At 39.3% G+C, this 17,615-nt stretch overlaps 1 protein-coding gene across 2 annotated transcripts; it reads right to left on the bottom strand.

Moving 5' to 3' along the window:
• Window positions 1-12: 12 nt before the first annotated feature.
• Window positions 13-14,374, bottom strand: wrap73 (WD repeat containing, antisense to TP73). 2 transcript variants are annotated; one of them, XM_040152238.1, is made up of 13 exons: window positions 14,120-14,374; window positions 13,523-13,610; window positions 13,200-13,352; window positions 11,747-11,863; window positions 4,845-4,917; window positions 3,905-4,008; window positions 3,424-3,510; window positions 3,060-3,194; window positions 2,444-2,521; window positions 2,265-2,367; window positions 2,048-2,173; window positions 1,662-1,853; window positions 13-499 (listed from the first exon to the last, which is right to left on the bottom strand). In XM_040152238.1, the coding sequence occupies exons 2-13, from the start codon at window positions 13,589-13,591 to the stop codon at window positions 387-389; spliced, it is 1,350 nt and encodes a 449-aa protein (XP_040008172.1). In that variant the 5' UTR covers window positions 13,592-13,610; window positions 14,120-14,374; the 3' UTR covers window positions 13-386. The 2 variants fall into 2 exon arrangements, with proteins under 2 accessions (XP_040008172.1, XP_040008173.1); XM_040152239.1 differs by lacking the exon at window positions 14,120-14,374 and adding an exon at window positions 13,868-14,113.
• Window positions 14,375-17,615: the final 3,241 nt, after the last annotated feature.

The raw sequence follows: 17,615 nt of genomic DNA, 5'->3' as shown, positions 1-17,615 counted from the left end.
CTTAAGTCGCACTGTTTATACCAAAATTTATTCAAAATACTTATCAACTTTCATGGTAATACACATACAAAATAGGTAAAACTAAAAGTACAGTGAAATCTATAAAATTTGTCATATCTATTTTCTCACAGTGTTTGGAACTAGTGCTTCAGTACATATTTATTTATTTAAGAAGTGATATTTATCCAACACATTTTAACTTGAGAAGGAAAGGAACATCTCAGTAACCTGCACTGAGTGCCTTAAAAGCTTGATGAGCAACTACAGTTCAACTCGTGAAAGGTAAGATTTAAAGGAGGAGTGTTCCCACAGTCTTTTGGTCATCACCCTAACATATTCCTGGCCAAGTGCACAAGCCTAAATTTTGATCCAGTTGTTCCAGTTATTTAGTTGTCCTCCTGGTCAGTGTCCATGTAGCACAAACACAGCTGCTCTTTTCCAAGAAGGATCAGAGAGTCGCCACTGCAGTGCCAGCTTAGTGACTGCACCTGGAAACCACCTGGTAGGGGAGAGAGAGGGGCAACTGTAACACACCTACATAGAAACAAAATAAAGGTGAACAAAAATCATTGTGCATCTTAAGAATCCACACTCAGGTTTGTTCAGTGTGTAGTCCCCAAAAAAGTTTCAACAGATTCAAACTTCAAGCAGTGACAATATTCGATTTTTTGTGTTTTCTACTTAAGGGTTTCTAAGGACAACACACCTACATTTCGGGGAGAAATCAAAACACAGGGCAGCAACAGAGATTATCATCCGGTGTGTAAAAACTGAGACACCACAGATTTGATCTCCTGGTAAATTAAAAACAGAATATACAGTATATCTTGTATCTTTTCTACAGTATGTGCAAACTCACCATTTTACCAGATCCAAGGCGTGTCATGTTCTGGAGGTTCTCAAATTCAAAACAGATCTGGCCTAAAATGGTTTTAAATCTTTTACTCCATTTAGATGTAATAAACTGCAGCAGGTTACACCCCCTGATTTCTTAGGCAGATTTGAAATTTGAAATTTAAAAATTTTAATTTTTAATTTTTAACTTAAAATCTAAAATCTTTTCATTTTAATTTAACACTGACTGTTCCTGGGCCTGCCGAAGGTAAATCTGCGTCAAGTGTGGATCTTTAAGGTTAACTATGTTGTCCCATTATTTCATTTAATGCTGTATCTTTTTTTTAATCCTTTAACTATTTTTATCCTTTTATTTGCAGTTTTGTAAGATTTGTTTGTCTAAATGTAGGGTCTTTGCTTTTGCTTTTATTGTGCTGTGTACACGGTGCCCATGCAAGAGAGTGAACTACTCTCATTGGACCATGTATAAATAAAGGTTGAGTGAATCAAAATAAATTTGACATTGGGTACGCTCAATCTTCCCCTCGCACAGGAAGGGATAATTTGATACTGAAGAGTAAAAGTAAAAGCAACAGCAGGCATTTCCCTGGGTCCAGTATAATGTCATATGGCCTGATTTCAGGGGTCAGTCTTTAACAGTCTTTAAAACTGAAACAGTGACCTCTTGCTGCTGACATGCAGAAGTTACCTTGTGCAGCTTAAATAAACCTGGTGGGAAGAGCATTAGAGCGCACTGGCCCTCTCCTACACCTGAGAACAATATAACGCAGCTATGTATTCCGTGCTCAAGTGACCGAGCATGTTACCTTCAGTGGGGACTTGTACAGAAACACAGCCTGCTGGTGACCAGAGATAGAGTTTTGTGTTGGCTGTACACAGTGCCAGCCGGGGGCGTCGGGGGTCCCACTGAAAGCAGCGCACAGATGAAGTCTGCTCCAGCACAGCCTCCAGGCTCATCTTCTGCATGTCCCACACCCAGACAACACTGGCCATGTTGTCTAAAGTCAGAGAAACACAGATATACATTATACAAAACCACTCTGAAAATTATAGAGCCATGAAGCACTGTAGCACAAGTAGGTCAAACCAAAGGTTGATGTTTATGACCAAAAATGTGGATGTTATTAATCCATATACTGAAGTTTTCTTGGGCTAACCGGGAAGGTAAAACCGAACAGCTGTGAAGTCTTACCATTTTTGGTAGCCAAATAGCGACTGTCTGAGCTGAATTCCAAGATAGAGACACCAATCTTGGGGTTGGCTCGGTCTGGGTCTGGTTTGACCACAGGAATTTGGACTGGCAGGGGGCAGATCTCATCTGGATGAGGCAAAAACAAATATGAGTTTGTGATTAGACAAAGTTGGTTACTTGACCTCACATTTCTAAATAATGGAAAAAGCTGATATACATTTGCTCTGGGTGTTGAAGAGGGTGGTGCCAATTGTGATGTTGTGTAGAGACAGGTCGTCGCTGCCAACAGCTGGTCTTCTTTCCACTTCCTTATACACAATCTTGAAACACAACAAACAGTAAATAATTGAACCGCAATGGCTTCAAGGCTTATCATGAAGGCTGGAAAATACTCACAGCTTTTGTGCTGTTGATGGTTGCAGGGTGGTCTAACTGTGTGATTTTCTTCCACGTGATGTGATTGAGGATGCGCACCTGACATGAGGATATTTAAGTCTGTTGTCATTTACTTTGATATTGACTGTTATGGACAATTGCACAAAAAACACATCTTAGTCCAGATATAAATATGTCTGACAAATTAGGTTTACACTATTCTTTATTTTGAGAAATGAATTAAACAATTTCTTAAATGGGAACTACACCAATTTTACACATCAAAGTCTGTCTACAGGTCTTGGTGAGCACTACTGCATATGTGAAAAAAGTTTACTCAAGATATTTGTGCGGCTCTAGAGGGAGCTGCAAGAAATCTGATCAAGCACCTCAAATGACATCACTTCAGAGTCATCATCAATCGGGGCTGAAGACTACAAGTTAGAATAAGAATAATACTTTTTCTGTCCACCATGAGTTCAACAATGTTACAGAAGTACAATGGGAAATCGGTGGCATACTCTTTTAAGACATGTAGCTTTACAACAATACTTTTAAGTTGGGTTGTGTCAAGCTATAATGGGACATCTAATTTCTCAGAGTCTTCGGGCATCAATTTTTAAGAGTTGGTCCATACTTTTTCATCATAGCTGCCGATGGCCAGAAACTGGCTGCTCGGGCTCCAGGTCACAGACTTGACACCCAGAGACCATTCATAGGCACTGTAAATTGACAGCAATCGGCCATCCAGAGAATACAGCAATACCTTGTACTGTGGAGAGTAGACACACACATGAAACAATAGTACTTTTATTCTGTTTATGTTGCCACTGGGCTTGGCTAATTGCTGTACTTTGACAGTAAGGTAGATTGTTTTTAATCTAACACCTTAAATGGTGATCCACTGGAGCAGAAAGAATAAGTTTCTGCTAAACAAAGCTGTTAGGATGGTCAATGTACCTTACTTGTTGAATCTCAAGTCTGTAAGGCAGCTGACTCACCTCCAGACAGCTGTCCCACACTGCCAGCACACAGCCATTGGGAGACCACTCCAACCCAGCCAGGTCCTGCGTCTCAGTCTCAAAATGCTTTGACAGAGTTCAATTAAATTAAATTAATATCCACTATAGATTTGCAGAAAACAAAACACACAATGACAAAATTCTTTCTAAAAACCAGGACAGTCAAGACAATAGTTTAGGGTTCTCAAAAAAACAAAAAAAAAATCCTCCATGTGTTTATGAATGCATCTGCATGGCATATTAGATGAAGAAAGTTTATTCTCAATCTCGGTCAAAGGCAATTTAAAAGAATATAAGAGATATTTACTTTAAAATATTCCTGCTGTCACAGGCTGAAACTGTATATCTTTTTGGTCGCCTAAATTTAGGTTTCTTCCATTGTTGCTTACTTAGCTTGCTCAAGTGTTAAGTACATATAAATAGTCATAAAACTCAAGCAAAACTCTAATGTCCTACTTACCCTGAGTAAATGCCAGTCATCACACACAAAAACACTAATATAGTCTTTGCAGTCACGGCGTTCAGCCAAGGCCATATAGCAGCCATCCCTGCTGAAATCTATACCTGTTGATGAAAGATGATGGTTGAAAGCTGTAACTGTATAGGAAACTACCCGTTGTTGCATGTAATCAAAACTATGATAATGGTGTTACAATGACAATGACACTGTAACGGCCGAGTCGACTTCGCAAATAGTTTGTTTGAAAAAAATAAAAAATAAATAAAAATCAACCCTGAATGATATGCATGAGTTAGGTTTAATAGTTAAATTGGACACAGTAGTATAATATAGTCTTTGTACAGCAGGTATCAAACAATCATAACAGTTGTCACTTTAATCAATACTCATAAAAGCTGATTCCTAAGCAGCATCAAGGCATAAAAAAACACAAAGACAAAATAAAAAAACAATTTGCATTTGATCAAAACACTATGTATTGGCTGTATTGTATATACACTATGAAAAAAAGGGCAATCAACTATTCTGATAACTGAATATGTAATCTGATGGTTTCCTGTGTATTTCATCCAATGTAATTATCTGACACATTGGCACCATCAGGTTGGTGGTTATCTATAGAACAGCTGTGAGAATGAATGGATCACAGAGGGGCATAGTGTTGTATGCAGAAAATGGGAAGAGTCATAGACAATCATTTTTCCTCTAGTTGCTGACAGGCCTGTTATGAAGAGCATGCCACATTTACTGAGGAGAGGCACAGCTGTCAGCAGAGAGAACCATAGTTTGGCCACATACCCAGGGTCTTGCCATAGGGTAAAGAACGGCATGTGATTCATGCTGAGGCAGTCAGACCACTGGGCCTGTCCTCAGGTACTCCTGGTATATATACTCATAAGCCACAAGCAAATAAATAAAACAATATAATTCTCACACTCACCCTTCTGACATGCTTTTGGATACTTGATGTAAGACACGGCTTTTGTGCACAGGGACCAGACGGTAACTCTCAGCTGTCAAGGCACCAGAGAAGGGGGGGGGAGCAAACAAAAAAAATGCAGTATCTTAAAGTGAAAGTATGATAAATAAGTGCACCACACCACCACGCAGCACAAAAGGCATAAATACATTCAAGCTAGTACTTGAGAAATACAGGATTTTTGAGACTGACAAATATGGACGACTGGGAGTTTTAAAAAATCTTTTAATATACCGGCCAATTTTCATTTTTTTTAAACATAGGCATATAACATAAACAATTGAAATGTGGTTATTAAAGGATTGTGACCAAGATATGTGCTGCATGTGAAATTTTACAGTTGAAAATACAATTATCATGGCTCTCTAGTGGACAAACTGTGTAATGGCAACACTCTTTCTAAATTACTTCAAACGAATCTTTACAATTTTTGTCTGCAACCTTCTTGTTACTTACCAGCCAATATAAACAATAACAACATTGCATCTGTTATAAGCTAAAATTGGAAAATAATATGGGTCATTCGGATATATCAGTCGAGCTCAAATCCAAGCACCACATGTAAGAAAAAACATCTTGGATTAGGGATTGAGTTTTAAGGTAAAATTTGGTTTTACAAGCCACTTTGAGACAACAGCATGACTGTTTGGACCAGATACCCTTTCTGCTGCAACGAGACTTCAGTCTATATGATAGTTATTCAACCACTAGTCTTCCAACGGAAGATTGTAACTGAGGCTATGATCTAACAATTGCTGCATATGACGACGGATCGCTTAGAGCAGTCTATTAGTAAGAGCTCAATCAACCAGGCCACTTGTCTAATGAGGCCTCTTAGTGCTCCTCTAGACCCAAAGATTTGTCCTTCAGAGGGGCAGGTCCAGATTACAGTCGACTCTATGACGGTCCATCATGCCCTTTAACATTTGTGGACAGAGTGTGTGAAGTCTTTGAAGAGGTCTATGATAAATATCCGTGAGGGAGATGAGACACTGACATGGAGCCCATCCATCATTATATGGATGGTCCTGTAGGCTCTTGAGTGGAGTGTTGTCTATCAATGTAATTCCACAGGGGATTAACACATATGTTTAAGGGTTGCAGTCACTGACGGGGATCAAAAGAGATTATACCTAATAAATTAGGACTTGAGCACATATTAAATTAACAGATCCAAAGCTGCAACTCAACACACATCAGGAAAATAGGACGGGTCCATTTAGTAGCCAAGATGTAATGTTAGACAAGTTTGCAACAAGTGTGTCAAATTAACAACAAGTTGTTTAGCCAGTAGGTTGCGTGCATTCCCACATATGAGAAGAAGTGCCACAGAATAACTATCTGGCTACAAGTCGGCATTATAAAGAGACCACATGTGGTAAAGCTCAGTTTTGACAGCAGTCACTCAAATACCTACCAGTCTCATTTCAGCAAGACTGATGCCAACAAAAGCAGGTGGCAGTCAGCCAGCAGCGCAGCATGTTTTGACCCAAGGACCAGTATGAAATGCGGCATCTTGCCCTTCAAGAAACAAGGAGCACTTTACAATCTTTGGGACACTGTTACAGAATCTGCAGTTTAAGTGTTAAGGTGTTCACAGAGAGACCTGTTGTTGCGCATGCACAACAAAGAGATGTTTGGTTCACTCTTCTTTTAAACTCAATCTATGACAGTAGTCATTACTAACAATCTGAATAGCAAAGGCATCCAAACACAACACTACACCATTACAGGTTTTAAATGCATGGCCCTCATACCTGCCTTTACAGCTCAGAGAAAGCCAATACAATGTGGGTGCATATCGCCCTGTCTGATCATGCTTTCATTGTTAAAGCTGTTAAAATGTTGAACTAAACTCGTTATGTATGTTAGCAAAGAAGACTATTAAATGCATTGTTTTCCTCATGGGGAAAAACAGTAAAGATGCCTCAACAGAAATGACAAATTACAGGTTTAAAAAAAAATGTGAATTATAATTTTAGCCACTATGTTATCCTCAAAAAAAAGGTCTGCACACACACAAGCACATAATGGCACTATACTGTACACCATCATATGCTATTGTTTCATGCGCATTCCATTTCCAAATAAGGGTGCTTTGTAATTCTTAGCACCATCACAGCCAGAAACTCTGGAGAGAACCCCGTACACACGTAAAAAATTAATACTAATAGTTTATGATTCTTCAAAAAAAATTCAAAAAAATTTGAGCCTACCCTTATTCCTGTATTTTGCATTTGAGAATGTGCAGTGCTAAAAGTATTGAAGTGACAAGGCTTTCATCACACCGTCCAGACAGACATTTGAACTGGGCCAGGTCTGTCACCTAACTGGGCTGAAGTGTCAACCATCCTGTTTGGTCAAGACATCCAGCTGTGTAGGCCCTGTAATACCACCTCACTGCACGCTTTCTGGACATCCCCTCAGACATGGTGCCATGGAAACCAATATCAACACTGCTCAAACACAAACACACTTATACTTCATGATGCCTTGAAACCGACACACAGGGGATGCAGGAGATCAAGACCCTAAAGGCAGTGTAACTTGAAACTGGGTGGAGGAAGGGTAGCATGAGGAAACTAGATGGGAAATGCTTTTCCATGTTGGGTGGCATGCAATAAGACCCTTAGCTGGTAAAGCTACACTTTAGATTAGGTATCCTCACCAAAGGTGAGCAGTAGCTTAGGGATGGGGGCTAAGGACTTGAGTGTGGTTTGAAAAGGCAAAACTCCACTACAACAGCTGCTGTTTATCCATCAGACTTGGAAAAATCCACATCTATGCCTGGGTTGGCATAAATGCAACTGGTGATCAGCTCTGGCTGTAAAAACAGACAAGTTCATCTTTTTATATCAGTATTGTTTTGATCATTACATGCACAAGGATTCATCAACTGGAGTTCCTGCCTATGGTTCCTTCACATTTTTACCAAATGGGGCACTTGTGACGGTGTTTTAAAAAGGGGTGATGGGCTGCAAATTATTGTTTGAAAACAAGGGTATTGTGAAGCCCCTTTGACACTGTCGCTATAATTAAGAGCTGTACAAATAAACTTCACTTCACGTTATGATAAGACAAGCCTCTTAAGACAGTGTCAAATAGTACAATTGTGGCTAATTTCTACCGACACATACATTAAGTATCTATTAGAAAGTATTCATAATAAGAAAACCACAGAATTAGGAAACATTCCCAACGACAGCCTGTGGCCAACATTACAACTATGATCAATAGCAGACTAAAATTAATGACAGCAACCTGGAATAAAACCTATATATCAGCCATTCTTGTTGCACGCCCAGGCGGGTGCAAGAGAATGGGTGAGTGTATTTGATGCCATATCTATCTGTCAGCAGAGGATTAGACTGAGGGCATTCCACATAGGAAGCCATCTCAAACCAATATAGCCTATTTCTCTTGTTACAGCCTCATGATTCTACCAAGGAACTGGAGCTTCTCACAGCCCACACAAAGGTATCGTGATCTATTGTCCCATGATGCAGTGCAACAGCTGCCTACATTTGCAGTTTAGTCCAGTAGTATTGTTGCCAACAATGCTACATGTTAGCAAGGCTCCAGCAGTCCTGGCCAAGAATGCTATTGCTAATCCAATCACAACAATGTCAAAACCATTAGATAGGTCAAGCTCAATGGTCACCTTGGCTGGAGTTTTTCCACCCTCAGTTTATCACCCCTCAGCTGGTAAAGGCGGATTAACATGGATGCGCAAGTGACTTTTTGTGAGGTCCTAAGATAAACGATTGGAATTCAAATAGGAGATGACTTGCATCAAGTCTCCCAATACATAGGCTAAGTTTAAGCAATGTGACTTTCTATTAAATCTGTGACATGGCACCATACCATATTTTAAAACAGCTGTTTTTCTCAACACGTCCTCCTCCAAAAACAAAGTAGTTCCACCTTGAAGCTTTTAAGGAATGGCTCAAGAGCATTTCTAGATGCCTGGAATAGCAGTGCTCACCTGTAGTCTGTCTAGGGCTGCCAATGAAACCCCCATTAGCACCACAGACCAATATACTTAGTCAGGGTAGGTATATATTGTATAACCACTAATCAGAAAGCTCGGAAGATATTCTGTTCGGGGTTAAAAGAGACTAACACACTGAAACATCTACACAAAGACACACACAAAGACACACACACACACACACACAAAGACACACACACACACACATGCACACAGCCAGCTAAGCAGATTTACTGACACATAGACAAACACACACACACACAAAGGACGATCCACACCACAGGCAGCTGTCCCTAAACAAGTTAATATAGCAGGCTGTTTATGAGTGGGGCTGAAATTCAAGCCTGACACGAACACCCGTCTGGCATAGCCTTAATGAAATCTTGGGCTAGGGTGAAGGTAAGTTCAGTGGGCCCCTTGGCAATGCGGTAGCCTGGTGCCTCTGTTAAATTAGTTTTGCAACCTCAACTACAGAGGGATGCTCAATAACAGTAAGTAGTACTTAAACTTCCTGCACACATCTAGCCAGGTGATCAGGACAGTTGAGTAACTACAGGTGAGAAGATGTGACATGGACTAACATGAAAATCTTGTAATCGTTAAAGCATAAAAAAGACCCATCAATTTTTTTTTTTTTTTTTAATCTGGCCATGACAATCTTTTGCCTGGTCACACAACAGTGTTTTCTCAGAGCTCTTGACCTTAAATAATGATTTGGAGTGGTTTGCTTGAACAGAATTCAACTGCCATTCCCAGTGCAATTTAAAAGGTCAGATTCGTGTTAGGTTAAGTGAAGCGGACCTACCTATTTACATCATTTTCCAGTGCTAACAACAACCTTCCTCAATAAACCTTCACCGCTCTGTCAGTTGAAATTAATGGGAAACAAATGGATGTCTCAGAGGTAAGAAAAAAAAGACAACAATTAATCTAAATAGGTGACACTAGTCTAGGCCTGCAATTAACAATTATTTTTATTATTGATTAATTTGCTTATTTTCTCTACTTCTTTATTTATTTATTTATATTTTTCTCTTTATTTTCTGTATTACATACTGAAAGATACACAGAAAAAAAAATCTTTGATATTGATTATTTGAACTTGTTTATTCCTCGGCTCAAACATAAGATGACTGCAAGTCAAGTCACACTCAGGCCTCTAAGACCTAAGCTATACTGTTCTAAGCAAATGCCATATTTCCTTATGGAAGGAGTCTCCATTCTTTCCATCCTACTCCTTTTTTTTTTTTTCCTTTTTAGAAGATGCAGACAGACACAAAGCAGACATGCCACAGACACTTGCACTCACTGCTCCCCTCTCCAGACCAGACACAGTTGTGTGTTGGGCCAGAACACCTGTCAAATGATTCCTGGAGTCAGGTTCAGCATTACAGACGTGGCCCACCACGGTGCCACCATCATATTCCACATGGCCTGAGGGTAGCTACTATATCTTCTCAGCCCTTACAACACGTGCTTACTGTGGAGTGAATTTAAAAACGAACCGGGAGGCATAGAATGGAACTAAATGCATCATTATTAATCTTTGCTTCATTCTGCAGACTTTTATAACCACTCATCACCTCTTGACTCTCCTGTGCCTGTTTTTGGCAGTTGTGTAAACTACCAGTAAAAAACTATCAATAACTATTTTATTACAACATACAGTAACTTTTACATGAAACGGATTTCAACTACTTAAAGTAATGGAATTAAATCTTTCTGTTGGTAATGATTAAGTGTACCCTTGTTATGTTAGAGGGTCATTATTAAGGTATGAAAGAATATCCATAAGTCACACCCAGAAAACTGATGTATGACTCCATTATACTGAAAAACAACATGCAATAGTGCCAAACTTGATCTACCCCTGTATCTGGTGTTCCCCAACATTTGATTCTGTGTTTTTCACTATGTACTATGTGATTCCAAAGGAAATAATTTAGAAACACTGTCTCTGTTACATAGTTTGTCCCCCAGAGAGTTCATTTTTGCTGTAAAAGGTACCACTTAGCAAATATCTTTGTCAGAGTTGTTTAAATAATAAACAAATTAAAAGGATCCTTATCAAAAATTTTTATTTATGTTATGTGTTTAAGTAAAAATAAATACTGATAAATCAATATGAGATTTTTTAAAACTCTCCGATATCAGCATTAGCCTCCAAACTCCAGTATCAAATGCGCCATCAGCCCAGCTCAGGTCAATTCAAGTTCAACTTAAAATTATTGTTTAATTTGGCCCTTATATTAATCAAACTGCTGCTGTATACTAGGAAGTGAAACTTAATTTAAAACCTCTGTTTAAAGGAATAAATTAATCCATACAGTTCTGTTTCCTTATATGTAAAACATCTCAGAAATAAGCTCCTTTTCATCCTTTAGTTGCTTCCAAAGTGTGACCTGTGGTAATAGTAGTAATAGAAACATCAGACCAACTTAATTAATGGCAGGAGATTTGTGGAACAATCCACCCAAGGATCTCAGGCTGGCTGATCAAATCACTACTTAAAACATACTTTTTAAACTTTTGGATATTAGCATGTTAGTTATAGAACATCATTAAAAGGACTTGCTTCCAGAGAAAATACCAAACCTGCCCTGGAAGGGCACACATTGCACCCATGTTCCTGAGGTACTTGAGACACATGTATGACAGGACGCTAACAGGAGGGGAGCTATGAAATCAGGCTGAATACATGCAGCAGGTGGGGGGGTATAGTGGCAGTCAAGAAAGGCTCTGGTGTCTGGCTATTTTCAGGTTCCCCTTACTTGCGGGCCAGCAACAGTTGAAACCAGACAAGCATATTCATAAACACACTTCCTGTGCGCATGAATGCATGCACACATGCACACAGCAACTTCACACTTACATGGAACTCAGTGGTGTTGAGAATGTGACGTCCATCTGGACTCCAGCGCGAGGAGACTAGTCCTATTGAGCCCTCATCAATCTTACAGTGCCAGTCTGACTTTTCGAGAGACCACACCTGAAAAGAAAGACAGAGGATAGGGAGTGACAGAAGACCAACAATCAGCCATCACTGAGGACATCCCTAACACACATCCTGTATCTCCCTAAACTTGATTCCAAACAGAAAGAAACACTTGAGCATCAGAAACCATGAAAGACTGGCGCTGGATACCCCTTCAAAGGTAAGCTACTTTTGCTGTGATTCACATGAAACTGACATTACACTAGCATGCAGAACTTTTTAAAAGTTTTGTTTTTTTAATTAATGGCTATTAATACAAAAGTATGATCCCTATTTTCCAAATAATGTGAATGAATCATTTACAGGTAATTATTGTTGTGAACTATGAAAAAAGGACCTGGTCTAGATGAGTTAAAAAAGGCACAAGAGAAAAAAAAAACAGCATGGTTCTGGAGTCATTCAATGACATATGTCTTGTATTCATGAAACAGAATGTGTAAATGAATACTGATAAGTGTTTTGTTAAAAAGTTTAATGTACCATTTTTGTATGATAAATGGTGAATTGAATCTGAAATGGTAGCCTTTGGGTCTCAGATTTGTGGTGTGCATTACTCTATATCTTATGTGCAGTCTACATGTTTAATCAAAGTAACTACTGCACTATATTAAAGTGAAAATTACAGACGAACAAAACACTACCAGTGAAAACACAAAATAATTGTTTTGAGGAGGAAATATTATTTTTGTATTTGATTGAATGATTCCTAAATTTTGTCAACACGGGATATGGTGAATAAAGGCCTTATAGTAGTTCAGTGCAATAAATTCTGTGCAAATCTAATCTAGAAATCCCTTCATCTTACTTTTATCTATTACAACAAGGATTTTTGTCTATCAGACAAAACTCCAGCTAAAAAAAGAATTCCTATACAGAGTGTAAGTCTGAGTGCACTAGTTAGCAGTAGAATTCTAGTTTTTTGTTTGGGCAATATTGTGATAGATACAGTGTTTTCTGGCTGTGGCGAACCATTTTTTTGTTGATTAATCTCCGATTTATTGTTTATATCACTTAGTTAAGTGTTTAATCCATAAAAGGTCAAACGTTAATGGTGCATGACTACCATAAATTCCTGGACCTTTAAGAGATGCCTTCATATTGCTTAAATTGTCCAACAAAGTACAACATCTATATTGACACTAATGAATACACACAAGAATACGGAAAACATTTTCTGTCATTCAAAAGAATGAACAAATCATACCGCCACTAACAGTATTAATCTAACAGATGAAGACAGACACAATTTATCAGGTACTGTACATAACTGAGCATTTACACCACTTGCTGAGTCACAAACTCACATAACTGTGCCCTTCTAATGACCTACCTGTACCAGTCCTCTCTTATACATAGCACAGAGAATAAAGAGAGAGTCAGAAGACCAGTCCATGTGGGATATCTGGTCCAGGCAGGTATAGAGCTGCAGGATCTGCAGGGTGCTCACATCTCGCACCACCAGCCTGTACTGAACACAGGTAGCCTGAGGAGGTACAACCAAAGATGCATGTCAGAAATAACAAGACTTTTAATCTACTTACCTAACAGTGGGCATTAAACAGTGGAGAGTTAAAAGTATTATTTCTACTGCAATACATACACAGTACAAACCCACAAATTATTATGTAATTTTTTAAAAACCCAACCACTTACCAAATATTTCCCATCTGGGGAAACTTTACAAAGTTGGTTGGATTGCTTGAAGACCTCAGAGAAATTCATCTTATGATCACAACTGTGCCTGCATAGGAATAAAATGAACGATGTGGCATTTTAAAAAGCCCCACTGAATTTCCTAAACCATTTAACATCGTGAGAAATGAGTAGTTTTGACAGACAAGTCTAATCGTCTCAACTAGGGCAGTTTCCAAGTTTTAACACGTGATGGCACCAAAAGTCCAGTAAATAAATGCGCTTCAAACAGGAAACACACAAATAAATTAGGTACACAGTTCTTCTCTAATACAAGGAGAATCGTTATATGGTTAAAGTGTTTACCTGTGTGAAATTGGATCAAGTACGTTTCAAAACAAACGCAGCAGAACGAGCTACAGGTGGCTAACTAGTGACGTTAGCCGAGCTACCGGAGTTGTAATTTAAATAAAACACTTCATGAAAAATGAAGCGATACGTGAAACCAGTCTAAATCATGACTTCGTTGTCATAATTATAGCAAACGAATAAAATATCTTAGATAACTCTAAGGCAGTAGATAGAGAGAAGCCAACATTAGAGAAGTTACATACTAACCGTAAAGTTAGCAGTTAAATTGTCACTGGACTCATTCGACGCTAGCATATAAAGCTACTAGCATTATAGCAGTTAAATTAGCAAACCGTCACGGTCTTCACAATCAATGGTGAAACGTCAATAATGTTTTCATTCTGTCGATTAGTGGACAGACGCCGAAAGTTCCACAAACGGTTTAGAAAAGTTTTTTCTTCGCATGATTGTCTTCGGGACACAGGTTGTTCATGTAACTGTTGCTAGTTTGTTTGAGCAGATGACGACAGACCGGCGCTGTCCAATCAGCATCTCTCTGCAGCGTTTTGCTTTCTGGGAAATGTAGTTCACAACTGTGTTTTTTTTTTTTCTTTTCTGCTTGTGTGAACTCGTGCGCGTGTATGCGTCTGTGTGTACTAAATAAGTATAGACCAATAAACAACAATTTGATTTTTTTTTTATTTCAGGCTATTCATCTTGAAATTATGTAACTTGTTATAGATTTGAAATGAGAAAATATTTTTTCACAGCCTAAACTCTATTCCAAACGTTTTATACTTCCATTCATAATCGTTTTATAGTCTGTGGGTTATGTTTTATTCACACAAACCTGTCTTGTTGTCTATGCAGGATACAGAACAATTTCAATACCTTTTATATCCCCCACCATTATCCCTCTGCCGAGCTGGAAAAAGGTTTCCCGCTTATGTGCGCCCAAACCGCGCTACCGCCTCCCTACTTCTTCCAGCGCAAAAAACGCTTCACCTCCTCATCGGTCTCCCTCAGCAAAGCTCACAGCTTCCCTGAACAGCATGCAAATCAGGTTCCCTCTTGTTTCCTCGCACTTAATTTTGCTTCTCCGAAAAGTCAATCATCTCCTACCAGTGTTATCATACTCTGGTTTCGGTCGATTTTTTAGTTTTTCGTCGCCGTTTTTTTATGGAGGGTCACTCTCTTGGCATGCCAGATAATAAACAGGCAGGTGCGCGGCGCAACACAATCCCAGTGTATTTGGACTGGAATAATAATAACCCTCAGGTACGTTGATTTATTTCTAATCGACTATAGTAGAGATAGTGATCTGGATAGTCAGCTAGTGTTATATGGTTTTCAATCATCAGCAGGCCTACCAGTTGGTCGGCATTCGTGAGAAGTGCGAGAAGTGGGCTATCAAAACAGTTCTTTTAGACGAGCTTATGGACAAGGACGCCCCAGCTGTCCCAAGAATTGGCTAAAGCTGGATAAGTCCACATATTTAAAACGTTGTTTATTTTTGAAATCTCCCTGGTTATTTCATTGATTTGCTTTTGCAGCCGATCGTGGTTTCGGGTAATGGTTTGTTAAGGGGTCTTCTTTATGTGTTCTTAACAGTATAAAAACAGTATAAAATAGGCCTAATAATACAAATCAATTGTAAAAATAAAAATGTAGGCTTTAGAAACGATTCCTAAAGTAGACATGTACACAAGTTTATTACTATCCCTATTTCGATTTTTTTTTTCAACTGTATATGTATATTTGGAGAAAAAAAAGGAAATCCCTTTAAACGTTTGAATATGTATCTAGATATCACTCTTTCGTTCAATAACATTAGTTATTTCTATGAACTTATTACTTCTTTATTTTTTCACATGTATCGCTCTTTTTTCAATACATTTCAATGCTTTAAATAGGGATAACGAGTGAGACCCAATGATTCGTCAAACGACAAACCTCCTTTGAATCCTCATATGAAATATTTCACTTGGGGCTGAGGAGGATCGAATCTAAAACAATTTTTAAATTAATTTCTACTCAATTGGGACTACGTATTTTCTTTCATAAAATGGCCCTTGGGAGGACTGTGTGTGTGTGTGTGTGTGTGTGTGTGTGTGTGTGTGTGTGTGTGTGTGTGTGTGTGTGTGTGTGTGTGTGTGTGTGTGTGTGTGTGTGTGGGTGGGTGTGTGTGCCCGTGTGTGTTGTCATGGGTGCCGTAACCGGGGAGTGGAGACACAGAGTAGAGACAGGTGAATATCAGACAAGAACAATGTCGAAGTTAGAGGGATGTTGTGACATTTAGGGAAAGTTCCAGCAGAGGCCGTGCTTTACATAAATGATACAGGCGTGAGTAGGCCTCTTTGGATACAGATGAGGGCGTGTTAATAAGTGTTAATAACGAAGACTAAAATAAATACTTCCTTTGAATCCATGGTATTTAAATAATACGGATTCAATATGTTACTCGAAAGCTTATATCTAAATGTGTCACGCGATTTTTGGTTCAAATTCAAATTAAATTGAAATTTTATTCAATCAGATCTTAAGGTCAGACCCATTTTGATCAATCAATCAATCAATCAATCAATCAATCTATCTATCTACCTATCTATCTATCTGCACTGCACAGACTATCCTTATAAGAAAAATCAAACCAAAAGATCTGAAAGGCCTGTGCTTGTGCATGTATGTATTATAGATCACGAGTGATAAATAATAAGCCAGAGCCTTGTAGCTGTGCTTATTTCTGGTCAGGGTAAGACAAGAAGACATTCCTTCCCCGTGGTGCAGGTGAAAATCGTCCGTGTCCGGGCGGAATCTCAATTAAGCTGCTGAGGCCACCGTTGTCTTTCCGCTGCTCATCCTGCAGCGATGCTTTGTCAGATCCCCTGCGCGAACACATGAGCTGCTCTGGGATCTGACCGGGCGGCACTAAGGGACGAGCTGGGAATGGGAGCGGGCTTCTGCGGCGGCAGCCAGCAGGGGAACAGCGGGAACCCGTGGCCAGCTGCTGCGGAGCTCCGCAATCCCGAATCATATGGGTGTCTGCGTGCGTGTGCGCGCGCCAGGGCTCTTTAACGTCTATGCACCATCATTGTTTTGTTTTTTGTTTTTGTTTTTATCATGTGGCATGAATCAAAGCTCCGTCAGACGAGCCTAAATGTGGGGTAAGAGCCACAGGATCAGTTTGAAGAACAGAAAAAAAAAAAAAAACAGCCTTTGTTTAACAGTCACTGACATCACTTTAGATGTTTACAAAGCTGCATATCTTCAATCGATTCAGTACAGACCAAAGTGAAAAGACCCCTGTTACATGTAGCCTGTGTAGAGATAAGGTTACAGTACAAAATGGAATAATTTAAACTCACAGGGTCACTTTAAGCAGCCTAACAATCATTCAGAGAAAAAAACAATCTATATGTACCTGCAGCCAAATGAACTCCAGAGTAAGGGTTTGAATTGCGATGACTTGCTGCAGCGTGCATCTTTAAAGCCATGCACCTTTGCCACAGTTTTTCTCGTGCACTCCTTCAGAGGGGTTACTAAGGAGATGTGACGCCGCTGTGGTGCGCAACTGTGAATGTAGTAAACTTTGTTACGCCCAAGTAGCCTATACCCGACGGGATTTTGGGTTGCATGTGATTATCAGCACATCCAACTGGAGCCTAGATGGAAACCAGATACACCTCTTTGTCGGCTTTACGCGGTAGGCCTGCAGTCCATTCGAATTCCTGTTTATTGTTACGACAAACACGGTTTGATTTGA

The sequence above is a fragment of the Xiphias gladius genome, chromosome 18 (assembly GCF_016859285.1).
Source record: "Xiphias gladius isolate SHS-SW01 ecotype Sanya breed wild chromosome 18, ASM1685928v1, whole genome shotgun sequence".
NCBI lineage: Eukaryota > Metazoa > Chordata > Actinopteri > Istiophoriformes > Xiphiidae > Xiphias > Xiphias gladius.
This window is presented reverse-complemented; position numbering and strand designations above follow the sequence as displayed.

Bases quoted from the DNA above. Each gene is read 5' to 3' on its own strand.
- wrap73 (XM_040152238.1), bottom strand. From the start codon at position 13,591: ATGAATTTCTCTGAGGTCTTCAAGCAATCCAACCAACTTTGTAAAGTT. The intron at 3,511-3,904 runs GTAAGTAGGACA...ACTCTGTCAAAG, and splicing joins ATGACTGGCATTTACTCAGG to CATTTTGAGACTGAGACGCA. The intron at 1,854-2,047 runs GTAAGACTTCAC...CTCTGACTTTAG, and splicing joins CTATTTGGCTACCAAAAATG to ACAACATGGCCAGTGTTGTC.